The 19,558-nt window shown below is 38.4% G+C and overlaps 1 protein-coding gene across 2 annotated transcripts in view; it reads right to left on the reverse strand.

Annotated features, from left to right (window-relative positions):
• Positions 1-19,253, reverse strand: part of IPMK (inositol polyphosphate multikinase) — a 57,864-nt gene extending 38,611 nt beyond the window's left edge. For both annotated transcript variants that reach the window (XM_032252521.1, XM_032252520.1), the window contains exon 1: positions 18,700-19,253. In XM_032252521.1, coding sequence (XP_032108412.1) covers positions 18,700-18,889 — 190 coding nt within the window. In that variant the 5' untranslated portion in view covers positions 18,890-19,253. The remainder of the gene's footprint in view (positions 1-18,699) is intronic.
• Positions 19,254-19,558: the final 305 nt, after the last annotated feature.

Below are 19,558 nucleotides of genomic sequence, written 5' to 3' on the forward strand. Positions count from 1 at the left end.
AAAAAAAAAAAAAAAGAAAAACTTTTTCTTTAATTTTAAAAAGACCTAGATATAGAATAGAAGGAAGGTAAATATTAATCTGTCTGTATAAGACTGGATGGTAAACAAAAAGACTTCTAAGAGTAGTACAACATAACTAAAAGTTACTAAAGAAGTCCAATATAACTTCCGTTCCTGAAGGTTGGGATGAAGTACAAGAAAGGCCTTTACTCTCATGGTTATGACAATTTCTGTGGGGATAAAATGAGTAAAGAAGCTTTGATGAATAGAGTTTCAGAGGAAAATAAAACTTGAACTTTCATAAATAAGCAGAGAACCATGACAGCTTCCCTGCCTTGGGCAAACACCTTGGCCTAAATACAGGTGATCTTCCATTAGACAAATATATTTTGTTAGGCAAGCAGAAACCAGCCAAGCTGTACACAACAGTGTGGGATAGCAGGATGGACTAGAGACTGTAATAATCCCAACACAAAAAGAGATTGGTTGGCCCAATAAGTCTCCCATATTACTCACCCTGCAACATAATCCCTCAAGTTTGAGAAGACAGAGATGGTAATCTCTGGTATTCTCTAAGCAAATAAATTCCAGAATTCAAATAAAGCAACAGTAAATCAAGAGTATCTAAACCTGCAACCAAATCCCCACCCCCAGCTCAAAAACTGTCAAGATAAAAAAAGGAGGCCCCCTGGAAGGCTGAACCAGTAACAGATACACTGAATCTGAGACCACAGCCTAGCACTAGCTCAACTAAACTCAGTCCCTTACCCTAAACACAGAAAAGGGCATGTACTCCATGGGGGAATCAAAACAAAGCAAAAAAATAGTACATATCAATTCCCACTGTTCGTTAAATAAAATGCCCTAAATTTAGGAAAAAATTATGACACATACTCAAAATATCCGGAAAACATGAAGCACAATCAAGAGAAAACATAATAAGTAGGAGATGACACATAGATGACCAAGTCATTCTAATTAGCAAGCAAGCATGTTAAAACAAAAATTATAAATATGCTAAAGATATTTATAAATACTCTTTCACTGGAAATTTTTGTTTGAGTGAATTTGTTCATCCGTCGCTGGGGCAGCGTCTGCAGGTCAGTCCCCGACATTTCCCGAAGTAGCTATACTGATTTACATATCTAGCAACTGTTACTGTTCCCTTTCTCCACATCCTTGGCAGCATCTGCTACTTTTTTACTTCTCTTTAAAAATTGGTTTTTTGTTTGTTTGTTTTCGAGATAAGGTCTCACTTTGTAACAGAGGCTGGAGCACAATGGCACAATCATAGTTCACTGCATCCTCCAACCCTTGGGCTCAAGCAATCCTCTCACCCCAGCCTCCCAAGGCTGAGATTACAGGCATAAGCCACAACACTCAGCTTGACTTTTTAATAACAGCCATTTTAACTAGCATGAGATAATATCTCACTGTTTTTTAGATTTAAATTTCTCTTATGATTAGTGATGTTGAGCAGTTTTCATATCCCAATTGGTCACTTATATGTCTACTTTTGAGAGATGTCTACTCAGAATCTTTGTCTAGTTTTAATTGGATTATTATTTTTGCTGTTAGGTTGAGTTCTTTATATATTCTGCTTATTAATCTGTTCTCACATGGATAGCTTGCAAATATTTTCTCCCATTCTGTAGGCTGTCACTCTGTTGATTGTTTCCTTTGTAGTTCATAAGCTTTTTGGCTTGATGTAACCCCATTTGCATATGTTTGCTTTTGTTGCATGTACCTTCGAGGTATTACCCAAAAAATCTTTGCCCAGACAATAATTTTAATTTTCTTCTAGTAGTTTCATGTTTTACATCCAAGCCAATCAAACAGACATTGGCATATATATATATATATATATATATGCGCCAATGTCTATTTTATATATATATATATATAGCATATGGTAAGAGATAGAGGTCTAGTTTCATTTTTCTGCTTATGAATATCCAGTTTTCCCACCCCATTTATTGAAGACACCATACCTTCCCCAGTTTATGTGCTTGGCACCTTTGTCAAAAATCAGTTGGTTGGAAATGTATGAATTTATTTCCAAGTTCTCTATTATGTTCCATTAAACTATGTGTCTGTTTCTGTGTTAGTGCCATACTGTTTTGGATATTATAACTATGTAGTAAATTTTGAAGCCAAAATTAAATACATAGTTAAATAAAGATGTTTCCATCTTTATTCTTTTTACTCAGGATTTCTTTGGGTATTTGAGGTTTTCTGTGGTTCCACAGAAATTTAGGACTTTTTTCTATTTCTCTGAAGAGTGTCTTTGGTGACTGGATAGGGATTACATTGACTCTGTAGACTGCTTTGGTAGTATGGACATTTTAATGACATTATTCTTCCAATCCATGAACATACCTTTTCATATTATGTGTCTTCTTCAATTCTTAGGTTTCATTATAAAGATATTTCACTTTTCTGGTTAAATTTTTTCCTAGAGTTTGTTGTTGTTAACTGCTGTAAATGAGATTGCTTTTTAAATTTCTTTTTCAGGTTATTCACCGCAGCTCTATAGAAATGTAGATTTTTGTATGTTGACTTGTACCTTGCAGCTTTGTTGAATTCTTTCATCAGCTCTAACAGTATTTTGGTGGAGTCTTTAGATTTTTCTAAATATAAGATCATGTTGTCTACAAACAAGGATAGTTTGACTTCTTTCTGTCTTATTTCCTTCTCTTAACAAATTGCTCTTACTAGGACTTCCACTCATATGTTTAATAGAGTGGTGAAAATGGGCATCCTTGTCTTGTTCTAAGAGCTCAGAGGAAGGGATTCAGTTTTTCCCAATTCAGTATTATATTAGCTATGAGTTTTCACAAATGGCCTTTATTGTTCTTAAGTGTGTTCCTTCTATACACAGTTTGGTGAGAGTTTTTATCAGGAAGAAATGTTGAATTTTATCAAATCTTTTTAGCATCTATTGAAATAATTATACGGTTTCTGTCCTTTATTCTATGAATGCGATGTACCATGTTTCTTAATTTGCCATGGTATGTCAAACCATCCTTAAGAGACTTTCAGCCTATTTCACTTCTAATTTTGGTTTTGGTTTGTTCTTGCTCTTCTAGCTCAAGGTGCATCATTAGTTTATTTGAAGTCTTCCTACATTTTGATGTAGGTGTTTATTACTATAAACTTCCCTCAAAGAACTGCTTTTCTTACCTCCCATGTGTTGGTATGCTGTGTTTCCATTTTCATTTGTCCAAAGGAATTTTATAATTTATCTTAATTTCTTAATTGACTCCATTCATTGTTCAGGAGCATGTTGTTTAGTTTCCATAAATTTGTACTATTTCCAACGTTCCTTCTATTATTGGTTTCTAGGTTTATTCCATGTGGTCAGAAAAGATACTTGCTATAATTTTTTTTTATTTTTTTCAGTCCCTAGGATTTTTATTAAAATATTCCTAATCTGAGAAATACAAAGCTGGGAACCATGGGAACAGGCGATAACAAGAATTTCAATTATTTTAATGCCAATATGCACAATATAAACCAGATGTCGTCAAACCTTACAGCTTTCTGGGACCAATCTTTAAGACGCAAATGCAGTAGTAGGAAATTACCCTGCCCTTCCCACCAGCCAGTATTTCTGTTGTTTTCTCCAGAGAAGACATTCTCTTTTTTTTTCTTTTTAATTGCATTTTAGGTTTTGGGGTACATGTGAAGAACATACAAGATTGTTGCATAGGTACACACATATTATTTTTATTGTTATAAATGTGTTAAGACTTGCTTTGTGACTTAACACATGATTTATCCTGGAGAATGCTCCATGTGCTGTTTAGAAAAATGTGTATTCTGCAACTGTTTAATGCAATATTCTGTAAATGTCTGTTAGGTCCATTTAGCTTACAGTCCAGTTTAACTCTGAAGATTGTTGATTTTTCTGTCTGGATCATGTGTCCCTTGCTGCAAATGGGGTGTTGAAGTCCCCTACTGTTACTGTATTACAGTCAATTTTTCCCTTTAGGTCCATTAGTATGTTCAATACATTTGGGTGCTCCAGTGTTGACTACCTACACATTTACAACTATCATAGCCTCTTGCTCTACTACTGACTCCATCATTATGTAACAGATGGCCTCCTTTGTTCTCTGTAGCATTGCTGACTTAAAGTTTATTTGATCTGATACAATCACAGCTACTCCAGTTCCTTTTTGGTTGGCATTTGCATGGAATATCTTTGCATCCTTTGCTTTCAATCTGTGCATGTCTTTAAAGGTAAAGTGAGTTTCCTGCACACAGCATATAGTTGGGTCTAGTTTTATTATCCATTCAGCAACTCTATGTCTTTTTATTGGAGAATTTAATACATTTACAATCAAGGTGTGATAGGTAAGGGTTTACTAATGTCATTTTGCTAGTTGTTTTGTGGTTGTTTTGTAGATCTTTTCTTCCTTTATTCTTCTTACTGTCTTCCTTTGTAGTTAAAGATTTTTTCTACTGGTATGTTATGATTCTGTGCCATTTATTTTTAGTGTCTCTCTTACAGGTTTTTTGGTTTGCGCTTATCACAAGGCTTGTAAAAAACATCTTGTAGTTATAATAGGTTATTTTGAACTGATAACAACCCAATGTGGATTGCCAGGTATCAAAAACAAACTCTATACTTTAACACCATATCACCCCCTGTACTTTGACTTTTATGTTTCAATTTATACCTTTTCATATTGCCTCTTAACCAATTGTTGCAGTTATTGTTTTTAAGGGTTTTGTTTTTTAGTCTTCATATTTAAGATATAAGTGGTTTTATTTACCACAATTATAGTATTATTCTGAATTTGACTGTTTTACTTTTTTTTATTTTTAGGCTCATGGGTCCATGTACATGTATGATCTGTATGAAAATTGTGTGTCATGAAAGTTTGGTGTACAGACTATTTCATCACACAGATAACAAGCATAATACCAAATAGGTAGTTGTTTTACTTTTATCTATGATTTTTTTTTTGAGATGGAATCTCTTGTTGTCGCCCAGGCTGGAGAACAATGGTACAATCTAGGCTCCCTGCAACCTTCACCCTCTGGGTTTAAGCAATTCTCCTGCCTCAGCCTCCCAAGTACCTGGGATTACAGGTGCCCACCACCACACCTGGCTAATTTTAGTATTTCTAGTAGAGACAGCGTTTCACCATGTCAGCCAGGCTGGTCTCAAACTCTTGACCTCAGATGATCTGCCTGCCTCAGCCTACCAAAGTGCTAGAATTACAGGCATGAGCCACTGCACCCAGTCTTATCCATGAGTTTTTTAACTTTAGATGTTTTATTGTTACATCTTAGCATCCATTTCCTTCAGATTGAAGAACTCCCTCTAGCAGTCTGATATGGTTTGGCTGTATCCCCATCCAAATCTTACCATCAATTGTAATAATCCTTATTATTACAAGGGCAATACCAGGTGGAGATAACTGAATTATGAGGGTGGTTTCCCCCATATAATTCTTGTGGTAGTGAATAAATCTCATGAGATGTGATAGTTTTATAAATGTGAGTTTATCTGCACAAGCTGTCTTGCCTGCTGCTATGTAAGGTATGACTTTACTCCTCATTCACCTTCCCTCATGATTGTGAGGCCTCCCCAGACATGTGGAACTGTGAGTCAATTAAATCTCATTCCTTTACAAATTACCCAGTCTCAGATATGTCTTTATTAGCAGCATGAGAACAGACTAATACACAGTTCTTATAAAACAGGTCTGGCATTGATGAATTCCCTCAACTTTTGTTTGTCTGGAAAAATCTTTATCTTTCCTTTGTGTTTGAAAAATGGTTTTACTGGGCCAGGCGCAGTGGTTCACACCTATAATTCTAGTACTTTGGGAGGCTGAGGCGGGTGGATTGCCTGAGCTCAGGAGTTTGAGAGCAGCCTGGGCAACACAGTGAAACCCTGTCTCTACTAAAATACAAAAAATTAGCCAGGCATGACAGCGCGTGCCTGTAGTCCCAGCTACTCAGGAGTCTGAGGCAGGAGAATTGCTTGAACCAAAAGGTGGAGGCTGCCGTAAGCCAAGATAACACCACTGCATTTCAGCCTGGGTGACAGAGCAAGACTCCATCTCCAAAAAAAAGGAAGAAAGAAAAAGAAAAATAGCTTTACTGGGTACAATATTCTTGGATGACAATTTTCCTCCCTCCCTCCCTTCCTTCCTTCAAATATAGCATTCCAGTCTCTCCTGACCTGCAGGGTTTCTACTGAGGAATCCAATGAAAGCTATATTGGGCTCCATTGACTGAGACATTCTTTTCTCTTGATGGTTTGAGTATTTCTTGTCTTTGATTTTTGCTAATTTGATTATAATGTACCTTGGGGAATTCCCTCTCTAGGTTGAATTTGACTGGTAACCTTGGAGCTTTCTTTACCTGGATGTTGTCGCCTTTCTTCAGATTTTGGAAATTTTCAGCCATCATTTCCTTAAATTTGCCTTCTAGGCCTTTTTCACTCTCATCTCCTTTAAAAATTCCAATTACCAGAGGTTGCTTCCCTTATTGGTGTCTCATAATTCTTGTAGGTCCTCTTCATTCTTTATTCTTTTCTTTTTGCTCTTCTGTTTAGGTAACTTCATAGCTCCTACCCTCAAACTCATTAATTCTTTCCTCATTTGATCAAGTTCGCTGTTGAAACTTTCTAATGAGTTTTTCCATTCAGTTATGGTACTCTTCATTTATAGGATCTGTATTTTGTAAAAAATAATTTCTATTTTTAGAAATAATTTTGTCAAACTTCTCTTTTTGTTCCTGGGCTGTTTTCCAAATTTCATTTAGATTTCTATCCATATTTTCTTGTGATTCCCTAAACTTCTTCAAAAAAATTATTCTAAATTCTCTTTCAAGCATCTTGTAGATCTTTAGTTCTTCTAGTTCATTACTGGTGTTCAGTTGGTTTCTTTTAGTAGTATCATATTTTGTTGGATTTTCACAATCCTTGCATCTTTATGTTGATGCCTGCACATTTGAAGAAACAGTTATCTCTTGTAGTTTTTGCAGATGTTCTTTATTGGTATTAGACCTTTATTTTTTAGTATCAGAACTTAAAAATGGCCTGTTGTTTCCTCCTGTTCAGTGGATGACTTATAGTAAGTACTGGAACTAAAACACTGCACTAAAATAATTCATTGCACTCTCATTGTTTTCTGGTCTGAGGAAGACTTATAGTGAACACTGTAGCATAAATGCGGTTATAGGATGAAAGTGCTGTCCTGCCATTGTTTCACACTCTAGGAAAGATTTACAGTGAGCACCAAAGCTTAAACACTGCCCCAGAACTACACTGCTGCCCTACCACTGTTTCTCAAACCTGGGAAAACTTAGGTGGGCAGTGCAACTTAATCATGGCTCTTAGTTGTTTCCATCCAGGGAAGGTTCCACGCAAGCACCTGGCCTTTGTGGAAAACCTGGGATTCAGGCTTTCCCATAGACTATGCCTCTGCAGCTCTATGGCATCAGCCAGTCTCTTCAGCATGGTTTCCCAGTTGATTGGAACACTGAGTAGCCACAAAGAAACACACACCTGTCACTGCAATCACCGACTCACTTTTGCTCCAATACACCCCAGTTGGTTCAGCCCTTCTGGCATTTCCAGTGGTTTCTGTGAGATGGAACTGGAATGAGCTTTCCATAAAGATTCCCAGACCAGTGAGAAGATCGAACATCCACCTGCAGTTCTCTCCTCTCACCTCAGAAACCATGGATCTAGGGAGATTTTCTGTGAGTGGTGTTATGCCAGCTTGGGGGAGGGGATGGCACAGTCTGAAATTATGATTTCCCTCATCAGTCAAATACCCTCTCAGGTCTGTGGACACAGGAGATTTCTCTGATTTTCCCCCAAGTTCTCATGTATTCAGACTGGTGCTCTTGTCTTTGAATGATTTCTAATTGTATTTTTACAAAAGCAGTGATGGTAGGGGATCCTGTATTCTGCCACCTTGATGATATCACCATCTAGGTGATTTATATTTCCTTTTTTTTTTTTTTTGTAAATTTCTCCTAAAAATTTCTATGATAAACATATATTACCTAGGTATGGTAGCTCACACCTATAATCCTAACACTTTGAAAGGCTGAGACAGGAGGAAAACTGGAACCCAGGAGTTCAAGACCAGCCTGGGCAAAATAGTGAGATCCCATCTCTACAAAAAAATAAAAATAAAAATTAGCCAGGCAAGTTGGCACATGCCTGTGGTCTCAGCTACTTGAGAGGTTGATATGGGAGGATCACTTGAGCCCAGGAGGTTGAGGCGGCAATAGGCTGTGATCGCACCACTGCACTCCAGTCTGAGTGTAAGAGACCCTGCCTCTAAAAACAAACAGAACAAAACAAACATCTATTGCTCTTATTATTAGAGAAGAAAACCTGTGATAAAAGAAAGAAAGTATATACATACTAAGAGAAACATAGATTCTGTTTAATCTTAATTATGTAAAGAGGGTATTTAAAAAGATAAAGAACAGCCAGGCCCAGTGGCTGTAATCCCAGCACTTCCAGAGGCCAAGGCGGATTGACTGCCTGAGGTCAGAAGTTCAAAACCAGCCTGGCCAACCTGGTGAAACCCTATCTCTACTAAAAATGGTGTGGTGGCAAACACCTGTAGTCCCAGCAACTCAGGAGGCTGAGGCAGGAGAATTACTTGAACTTGGGAGGCGGAGGTTGCAGTGAGCCAAGATCACACCACTGTACTCCAGCCTGGGCAACAGAGCAAGACTCCATCTCGATAAATAAATAAATAGGATAAAAAACATTTTTAAAATGTGAGAAAGGGACTGAGAAAATATTTGACAAGGCAATGGCTGATATGTTCTAAAAGTATTAAGAAACATAAAAACATACAGCCAAGATGTTCAGAGAATCCCAAACAGACAGAAAAAAAATCAAACCCCTAGACACTTTTTAACAAATGAGTTAAAAGTGAAAGAATGGAAAAGATGTATCATGCAATTATTGCTCATAAGAACATTTGATACAGTATTATTATATATCAGACTATAGAGTATTAGAGACAGCAGACTACAAGAAACAGACCATTATATATAAAGAGAGACATTTCGTAACAATAAAAAGGTCAGTTCATTAAGATGATACAAAAACCTTAAATGTGTGTGTACCAAATTATTTGGTGCTTCAAATTACATGAAGCAAAAACTGACAGAACTGAAAGGACAGACAAATCCACAAAGGACAAACCTATAATTACTCTCTCAATAATTGATAAAACAAATAGAATACTAGTAATGATATATAAAATTTGAACAGCAACAAACAAGTTGACCAAATTGACACCTGTAAAATGAATGGTATAGCCAACAGAATCTATATTCTTTTAATATATAAAGGGAGCATTTACCAAGATTGACTGTGTGCTGGCTCATAAAACAAGACTAAAAACTAACAAGGTTGGAATCATAGAGAATATCGATAAAGGGAGTATTTTCTAATCACAATGGAAATGATAAGATAGTTGGGAAAATACCAAATAGTTGGAAAGTAAACAATACCCTTCTAATTATCCATGGATCAAAGTTCACAAGGGAAATTAGAAAGTATTTTCAATTAAATTATAATAAAAACAATGTTATCAAAATTTGTGGAACACAGCTCAAGTATCACTTAGAACTTAAACGGAAATGGGCAGTTTTAAATGCTTGCATTAGAACAAAAAGGAGGTATCCAATTTAAGATGTCAGAAAAAGAACATATTAATTCCAAATAAATAGAAAGATAGGAATCAAAAATCAAAGAAATGAGAAATGGACAATGATGAAAAATCAATGAAATAAAAAAGTGATTCTTTTAGATCATTCCAGGAATATAAGTTGGTTTAAATATTTCAAAATGAATAAATATACTGATGTTTTGAGGAGACAGTTCTCACTGAGGAAAAAGGGAGATGTAAATACAGAATGGGGGAAGGCAAAAAAGAACCTTGTGGTGTTAAATTTAAATTATAGGTATGAGGATTAACTCAAATGTTTAAGAATATGAAATTATGCATTTCTTAGTCCAGTCTGTGAAAGGACAAACAGCAGTCACACCCAAGGAACCATGAACACACCTAGCGGCCAGACCATAGTTTCTAAATACCATTCATCCTGCTGTTAAAGGAACAAGGGTTTCTTGAAGAAAAATGGCTCATTTCAGGGCCAAGACGGGGAAAACACAAAAGAAATGTGGTACATCTTTTTATGACAGAAAGTTAAAAAATGCTTTAAAAGAAAATAACAGGAAATATCAAAAAGACACAGGAGCCAGCTTGAAGTTCCCACTGCTCAAATCTGAGACAACCTTAACATCAAAAGCAGCAGCAATAATAATGAATAATATCTATCCATTAAAGCATGAAAAAAATCCACCTTAACAATGAATGAATGAATGAGGAGAGAAATCTAGTCCTTCATGTAGAATGCCAACTAACAAACATAATAGGAATGAAGGCTGGCAGAATGGCTCATGCCTATAATGCCAGCACTTTGAGAGGCTGAGGAGGGTGGATCGCATGAGCTCAGGAGTTCAAGACCAGCCTGGCCAACATGGTAAAACCCTGTCTCTACCAAAAAAAAAAAAAAAAAAAAAATAGCCAGTCATGGTGGTGCATGCCTATAGTCCCGGCTACTCAGGAGGCTTAGGTGGGAGGATCGCTTGAGGCTAGGAGGTGGAGGTTGCAGTGAGCTATGAGAGCACCACTGCACTCTGGCCTGGGTAACAGAGCAAGACCCCTTCTCAAAATAAACAAAAACAAAAACAAATGTAACAGGAATGATAGTTAGATTACTATTTTGCAATTATCATAGTGCTATATGAGCCTGTCACATATTATCAGCCAAGGTAAAATTTCATGAGGAACAGGATATGTAACAGTCTCAAAAATAGTCCTCTCAAATTATTTAACAGCAAAAATGATAATGTTCCTGTGGCAAAACCTGGCAGAAATCACTTAACCAGGTGATCAAGGTTACCTCACCAATAATGCACCTGACATCCTATGTCTTATGATATGAATGCTTTGAGGACATGACATAGTCATATAATAGTTTCACCAAAAATGCATAATCTGAATATAATCATAACAGAACAATCAGACAAACCTAATTTAAAGAACACTCTAAAATGTCATACACCTATACTCTTCAAAAAATTTCATGGTTATGAAAGATACAGAAAGAAGTGCTCCCAATAACAGGAGCTCCCAATAACTAAAGAATCATGAAAATGAAATGCAATGTGTGATCCTGGATGAGGGAAAGTGCTGTAAATGGTATTACTAGAATAATGACAAAAGACAAATGTTAAATAGTCTGAATTTTGTAATTTTACTATGGTTAGGTCAGAAAATTGTCTTATTTTTATGCAATATACACAATTATTTAGAGGAAAGGGGTTGTGATGTCTAAAATTTAATCTGAAATGTTTCTGCACAATCATCATAAAGTAATAAAGCCTATGGAGCAAAATTAATATTAACAACTGATAAATCCAGATGAATGGCATACATTAGTTCACTGTACTATTCTGGCATCTTTTTAACACATTTAAATTTTTTTCAAAAAAAACCTTAAGGCAGTACAATTTATAGTAAAATCAAATACTTAAGGAAAAGCCTAGTAAACATTATGTAAGACCTGTACACTAAAAACTGACTCACTGAGAGAAATTAAAGGACTAAATAGAGAGATATACCACGTTCAAGTATTGGAAGACTCAATATTGTGAAGAAATCAATTCTCACCAAAGCAATCTACAGATTGAAGGCAATGCCAAATAAAATCTCATCAGGCTTCTGGTGGAAAGTAACAAGTTGATTTAAAATCTGTATGTAAATGCAAGGGACCAGAAAAAGCCAAGACAATCTTGAAATAGTAAATGGGATACATCAAGACTTATTATAAAATAACTCAAATCAAGATCATGAAGTAGGATAAACAAGCCAACAAAAATAAAAGGCCAAAAGCAAATCCAGGAAATTGACTGAATAAGCACAGCTGAGCTATTACAAAAAAAAAAGAGAAGGAACTCTATGAACTGATACGTATGGATTTCTAGGATACAGTCTTAAGTCTTACAAGCAATGTGCAAAATAGTATATACAGCATACTATCTCATGTATCATAAAGAAAGGGAAATAAAACTTATATAGATCTATTTAATTCTGCAAAAAGAAACTCAAAAAGGATAAATCAGAAAACAATGAAATTGATTACCTGCAAGAGATGCTGAGGAACGGATGGGTGAAGAGATAAGGGAGTGACACTTCTGATTATACTTTTCTGTAAAGTTTTGTTTTTTGGAAGCGTGTTAATGTTATAAGCTTTCAAACATATAATTAAGTAAACAAAATTTGAGAAGTCAGAGATATGAATTTAAACAGAAACAAATGATCCCAACCATATTTCAAATGAATACGACTGCTGCAAAAAAGGAGAAAAAGAAATAACAACCAAAAAAATTTTAAAAAGTCTCATTCTGTAGCCCAGGCTGTAGTGCTGTGTGTGGCACAATCTCAGTTCACTGCAACCTCCACTCCCAGGTTCAAGTGATTCTCCTGCCTCAGCCTCCTGAGTAGCTGGGACTACACGCGCCACCAACACATCCACCTAATTTTTGCATTTTTTGTAGAGGCAGGATTTCACCATGTTAGCCAGGCTGGTCTCGATCTCCTGGCCTCAAATGATCCTCCTGCCTTGACCTCCCAAAGTGCTGGGATTACAGGCATGATGAGCCACCGTCCCCAGCCCCAAGTAACTTTTGAACACAGTTTTCAACAACATACCCTCAGTATAAGAAATTCTCATCCTAAATTCTTTATTCTAGGTTTGTTTCCTGAAGTAGTGTGGGTATAGAAATTCTGAAAATTATAGGACTGAGCAAAAGAATAAACATATTAATATCACTGGGAGCCAGGATTCTCACTATAGAAAAAGGGAAATACAAATTTAGAATCAAGGAAAAGGAAGAGCTCTGGGATTTAAATGAAATTTGAATATGAAATTATAATTTCTAAAATATTTATACATAATTTAAAAATCACGTTCATTGAAAAGGCCTGGAGCAAATGATACTCCCAACAGCTATGACAATACCTAATAGCCCAGATTTTGGTTTCTAAACACCATTTTACACTAAAAAGAAACCAGGGCTCCTCAGAGAAAAAATGGTTGATTCTAGGACTGGAGAAGGAAAGTTATGAGATAATTCTAAAAAAACCTGTTGTGACAGAAAGGAAGTGCTCTCAATGGTCAAATTTGGGACAACTTGAGCAACAAAATAATTAAGTTCCTTTTTAAAAAATATTGAGATGTGATTAAAGCCCAGTAAATAAGTTCCACAATGGGTTACGATACATGTTATCAAATAGGAATCCATGATGCAAACTGATTATGAATAAGGACATAAATACTTAGGAGTAAAGGGAGAGCTATTTCCTGGAATGCTAGCTGTTAAAGCAGAGGGAGTGAAGGCATTGGAAAAAAAAAAAAATCACAATTTTGTAACTACCAGAATAAAGACAGCTCAGGCAATAACCAACAGATGCCAAATCTAGGGATGAAGTTGAGAATTCAGATAGCTGCATGACTGTAAAGTGTCTCCTCAAATATAGCTTATTAATTGTAGAACAGAAAATACTAACTACATACTGAAGACAGGCATGGTGGCTCATGCCTGTAATTCCAGCACTTTGGGAGGCTGAAGCAGAAGAATCACTTGAAGCCAGTAGTTGAAGACCAGCCTGGGCAACAAAGCCAGACCCCATCTCTACAAAAAATCTAAAAATTAGCCGGGCCCAGTGGGGGCTCAAGCCTGTAATCCCAGCACTTTGGGAGGCAGAGGCAGGTGGATCACCTGAGGCCAGGAGCTCAAGACCAGGCTGGCCAACATGGCAAAACCCCATCACTACCAAAAATACAAAAATTAGCCAGGAGTGGTGGCACACTCCTGTAATCCCAGCTATTTAGGAGGCTGAAGCAGGAGAATCACTTGAACCTGGCAGAGGAAAGTTGCAGTGACAAGACTGTGCCACTGTACTCCAGCCTGGGCAACAGAGCAACACTCCACTTCAAAAAAAAAAAAAAAATTAGCCTGGCCTAGTGGTGTGCACCTATACTCCAGGCAACTTGGGAGGCTGAAGCAGGAGGATTGCTTGAGCCCTGAATTTTGAGGCTGAAGTGAATGAACTATATCATGCCACTGCACTCCAGCCTGGGTGACAGCAGGAGCCTGTCTCAACAAACAAACAAACAAACAAACAAAAAACTATATACTGAAGAAGCCAGACCACACTTGAATCAGACAACCAGAATCAATCGACTACTAAAGGGCAGATATTGTTGGCCTCCACTTACATAATGTTCCAGCTGGAAATGTATCACCTGAATCCCATCATAAGGAACTATCAGAAACCCAAATTAAAGAACATTTCATAAAATAACTGGCCTGGACTCTTCAAAATGACAATGTCATAAAAGACAGGGAAAAGCTGAGGATATGATACAAATGAAAGAACAGTAAAAGACATAACAACTAATTGCAATAAATGATTTTGGACTGGATCCTATACTGAGAAAAACAAATGTGATAAAAGACATTATAGTATTGTAACAGTTGACAAAGTGAGAATATAACTATAGATTAAAGTATTATATCCCTGTTAAATTTCCCATAGTTGATCAATGTGCTATGGCTACAGAAGAGAATACCTTCATTCTTAAGGAAGACACACTAGCCGGGCACAGTGGCTCATGCTTGTAATCCCAGCACTTTGGGAGGCTGAGGCGGGTGGATCACGAGGTCAGGAGATCGAGACCATCCTGGTCAACATGGTGAAACCCTGTCTCTATTAAAAAAATACAAAAATTAGCTGAATGTGGTGACGTGCACCTTGCAGGCCCAGCTACTTGGGAGGCTGAGGCAGGAGAATTGCTTGAACCCAGGGGGCAGAGGTTGCAGTGAGCCGAGATCGCACCACTGCACTGCAGCCTGGCACCTGGCGACAAAACAAGACTCTGTCTTAAAAAAAAAAAGAAAAAAAGGAAGACACACTGAATTATTAACATGTACAGTGGCATGATATATACAACCTACTTGCAAATAGTTAAGAAAAAAGTATTTGCATTGAGAGATAATAAAACAAATTTGGCAAAATGTTAATTTCGATTGTTCTTGTAACTTTTCTGTAGACTTGAAATTATTTTAGGTCAATTAGGTTCAGAGGATATCTAATAAAAATAGACTACTGGCCGGGCGCAGTGGCTCACACCTGTAACCCCAACACTTTGGGAGGTGGAAGCAGGCAAATCATGCGGTCATGAGTCTGAAACCAGCCTGGCCAACATGGTGAAACCCTGTCTCTAAAAATACAAAAAATAAGCTGGGTGTGGCGGGAGCCTATAATCCCAGCTACTCGGGATGCTGAGGCTGGAGAATCACTTGAACCCAGGAGGAGAAAGCTGCAGTGAGCTGAGACTGCGCCACTGCAATCTTGCCCGGGTGACAGTGTGAGACTCCATCTCACACACACACACACACACAATAGACTACTAAGTCAAGATAATTGTAGGCCTTTCTCCCCTACAACAATTATCAGTTTAAATCCTTATTTTCCCTATAGACTACCCCATATCTACATCCTAAATAGGATCAAGAAATAAATATCAGAATTCCACCATTTGTTTAAAACTTTAAGGACTTTTTAAAGAAATTAATAATACATATTAAAAGAATTTTATGCAGAAAAAAAATTTTATGCTAACTTTGGTGAGTTTTGGGAATTTAAATTGATAGCTTTTTTGTGTGAAAACTTCCTACAGAAATAGGTACAGAATGTGCAAGGTATGCTATAATATACAAGAATGTTTAATAAATACATTACTATAACCACAAACAAACGGTGAAAGTCTAAAAATCTACCATTAGAGGAATAGTTAAATAAATTGTGATACATCCACATTGTAGAATACAATTTTTAGAAAGAAATAAAGTATATCATAAGAACAAAAATATAGGTATAAAACATGATATAATACAGAATGAGAAAAGTTGCTGACAGATTTATTTGTATAAAAAAACAGAACTGTGCTAATGTGTTTATGTATGTACCCAGAAACAAAGGCCTGAAATGATAGACAGGAAGTAGTTACCAGTGATTGCCCGTGGGAGAATGCGTAGGGGGAAGGGTACTACTTAAACTGTTTGAATTTTTTTCCAAAAAGATCCAGGTACTATATAATTTTTACAATTTAAAAAACAAAATAGTTTGTATTCTTAGAACTAAGATTTAAATGTACTTTGATGAAATATGGTTTCAGTGAAGAACATAAAATATAACTGATATCTGAACTACTAATATATGCTTATTACCTAGTATATATAACTAGATTTCTTTTTCTGCTCATGCACCTTTGTGCTCAGAAAGTTCCATGAGTTTAATTTTTAAACTAACAAAGCTAACAAGTACTTTTTGGAAACAGGTAAAATAATCTTAAATTGAGTATTTCTGGTTACTTAATGACAGTAACACAAATTTAAAAACAAAACAAAACAAATACCAACATAATGTCCTTAACAAAGCTTATCCTGAGAATTATTTCAATTGACAGACCAAAGCATGATCTAAATTATGTACTTTAAACTGTACATGACTTACGACAGTGGAGAAACATAATAAACTGTTGAACTTTGAATTAGTGACCATCTTGTTATCCATTTTACAAATATGGAAGATGATTATCATTCAGTTATCCTTTTACTTAATACATGCAGGATTGTACAACTGTCTGAGAATTAAATTCAACAAATATTTATTAGGTTGCTAGCACAGTTATGTTCAAGCCATTGTACTATGGTGACACAAAGACAGTCCCTAGTCAAAAGAACCTTATGAAACTGAAAAAAAAAAGTTTATCTTACATTGAATGCAATAATAAAATTAAGGACTACTACCTCTAGGATCTAAACTATTACTTTAATTAGGCAATTTGGGTGACAAATTAACTTTTTAGACACTATTTGCAATAATTCTCTGAATGGGATCACTGTTACATACTGAGATAAGCAGTGGTTACACTCTTAAGTGACAGTTATCATTTAGATTGTTTTTATGTTGGGATTTTAAAAATCTATTCTCCTTTGCATATAAGGCAATCTCTAGGGACCTTTAGGGAAACATTTACTTTTTCAGGCATCTAGATTATTAGGAATATTACCATCACAATTTGTTAATATAAATCAATGGGCATTCCTCTATTAACAGAAACCCCATGAGCACTCTAAAACTCTCATTACAAGACACTGACACACAGAGGAAATGTCTATGCTGAGCACCTTGAGGATGTTGTTTCTTTACCTCGGTGTACTAAAAGAACTGTCAGTTTTCGCTTTTCAACATTTCCTGAGTGTTAACGAGTCCCAGTCCGTGCACCAGGCTATGAGAATACACAGATTTCCTCTTTAACCTCTGGGAATTCACAATTTAGTGGAGAGAAAGGCACACAATCTAAAAGACAATATTGTCATTAACTCCTCACTTTCAACAAAGTAGGTAAAAACAAAAGTAGTGGGAAATATCGCTTTGAGAAATAGCATATATTCAAATTAATATTTATCCATTTTCAGAAAGCCTTGAGTTGTTTCAGCAAACACAATATATGGTGAAAAAAACAGTACTCCAAGGAAAAACTCTTGGTTTCACAATTCTTAACACATTATAACATGACTTTAGGCACGTCATTGTTAACCAGGGTTGGCCTTAGTCACCTCGTCTAAAAATGTCAGGATTAGCAGCCTAAACTCGAATCATTTTAGCAGTATAAACTAAATTGTCTCTAGTGGCTCTTCCGGGTCAAAGATACACAATACTCACACACTCATCCGTCAGATTATCCAAGTAATCATGGCCCAGGGAACCACTACGAGTAAGACAGATAAATTACAGTTCCTAAACTGACATAGGCTTTAAACTTGTGAAGTCAGAAAATGTATTACAGTGGTCATGACATAGCCTTATAAAATTAACAAGAATAGCTGCACATTTTGTGCATTATTCTAGTACAATATCTGTGTGTATTTCCTACCAGGAATCCGAATTTCTGCACTACTGGAACCACGCCTCCCAGAGAAATCAGGAAGACACCAGAAAAACCTCCTCAAGGGGCACGGAGAAATCACGGATAAGTCACGACAGGCTTTCTCCCCTTGTCACCTCCCCCCGCAAAAAGCCCAGTGTTTTTCTTCCCCTCTAGCTATGCAGCTGCACCCAGCAGAGAAGTGCTAGATTAGCATCAACTACATTTCATTCCTTTTCTTTTGCAATACCTACTCGCCTATAATAAACAGACCTTGTGCTCAGGGGAGAATTTACTTCCCCGTCCAGTAAAAATGAAGTTCCTTATTTTTCACAAACAACACCGTCTCCAATCAACACCCAACCTCCCTGGGGGGTGGGTGAGACCAGGCACGCCTCTCCCTGCCACCCGTGCTGCAAGGCTGACGACCCACACCCTAGGAATTGTCCCACTTTCCAAGCCCCTTCTGCACGGGTGGCAAGGCTTTGGGGGACAGTGGAAGAGGCCGGGGATTTGGTTTGCACACCCGGGGGGCGTCCAGGCCGTCCCGGGAGCGCCAGACTGCCTCAGCTGGCAGGGGGCTCGCGGAGGCGGAAGAGGAGCGGCGAGCCCCGTGCCACCCCCACTTACCCACTTTGTCCTTCCCGTACATGTGCCCAGCCACCTGATGCGAGAGGGGCACGCAGCCGTTGAGGAAGCGGAGTCTGCCGCCAGCCGGCTGCGGGGCGCCGTCAGGGGTGGCCTCGATTGCCCGTGGGGTCCGCATTTCTGGGGGACCCGGAGCCTCGAGCCGGATGGGGGATGGTGGCTCTGTTGCCATAACGGAGACCCGAGGCGGTAGCGGCAGCGAGAGCCGAAAAAAATTAAAAAAAAAAATAGGGCGAGGGAGGGGGCACCGGAGAACCCGGGGGTCGCTCAGGCTCGGGCGCGAGGAGGCCCGGGGGTTCCCGCGGCTGGTGCCCGCTGAGGCCCGGGGAGTGGGCCCATGATGCCGAGCGGGGCGCTGGTGCTCCTCTGCCCAACTCTCGGCGGAGCGCGGCTCCCGGCTCCTGCTCCTCCGCCCCTCAGCTGCCGGCCCGGCGCTGCCCAGTAGACAGAACCGAGCCGAAGAGCAGCGGCAGCGGCGCCCCGCGCTCCCTGGGGCCCTGACGGCAACTGCGGCCCCACCTCCTGCGCCCCCGCCCCCTCCCCCTCCCGCCGTCCTCCAGTCCTCTCGGCTGCCGCGCGAGCGTCAGCGCCGCCAGCACAGCCACCGCCGCCGCCGCCGCCGCCGCCGCTACTGAGCATGCCCAGAGGCAGTCAGACGGGACCCCCCAGCGGCGGGGCGGGCGCGCTGAGCGTCAGGGAACTGACGACCGCGACACGGACGGGGCGAGCGCACTCCTGGTCCTTCTGAACACTACCCACGGGCGTTTCGAAGCCACGTGTGCTGTTGTGGCTTCATTCATTCAACGCGCTTTTCAGCGCGTCCCGAGGGTCGATCCAGAGA

Source organism: Sapajus apella, unplaced genomic scaffold (assembly GCF_009761245.1).
Source record: "Sapajus apella isolate SASKATOON/1434 unplaced genomic scaffold, GSC_monkey_1.0 scaffold78, whole genome shotgun sequence".
Lineage (NCBI taxonomy): Eukaryota > Metazoa > Chordata > Mammalia > Primates > Cebidae > Sapajus > Sapajus apella.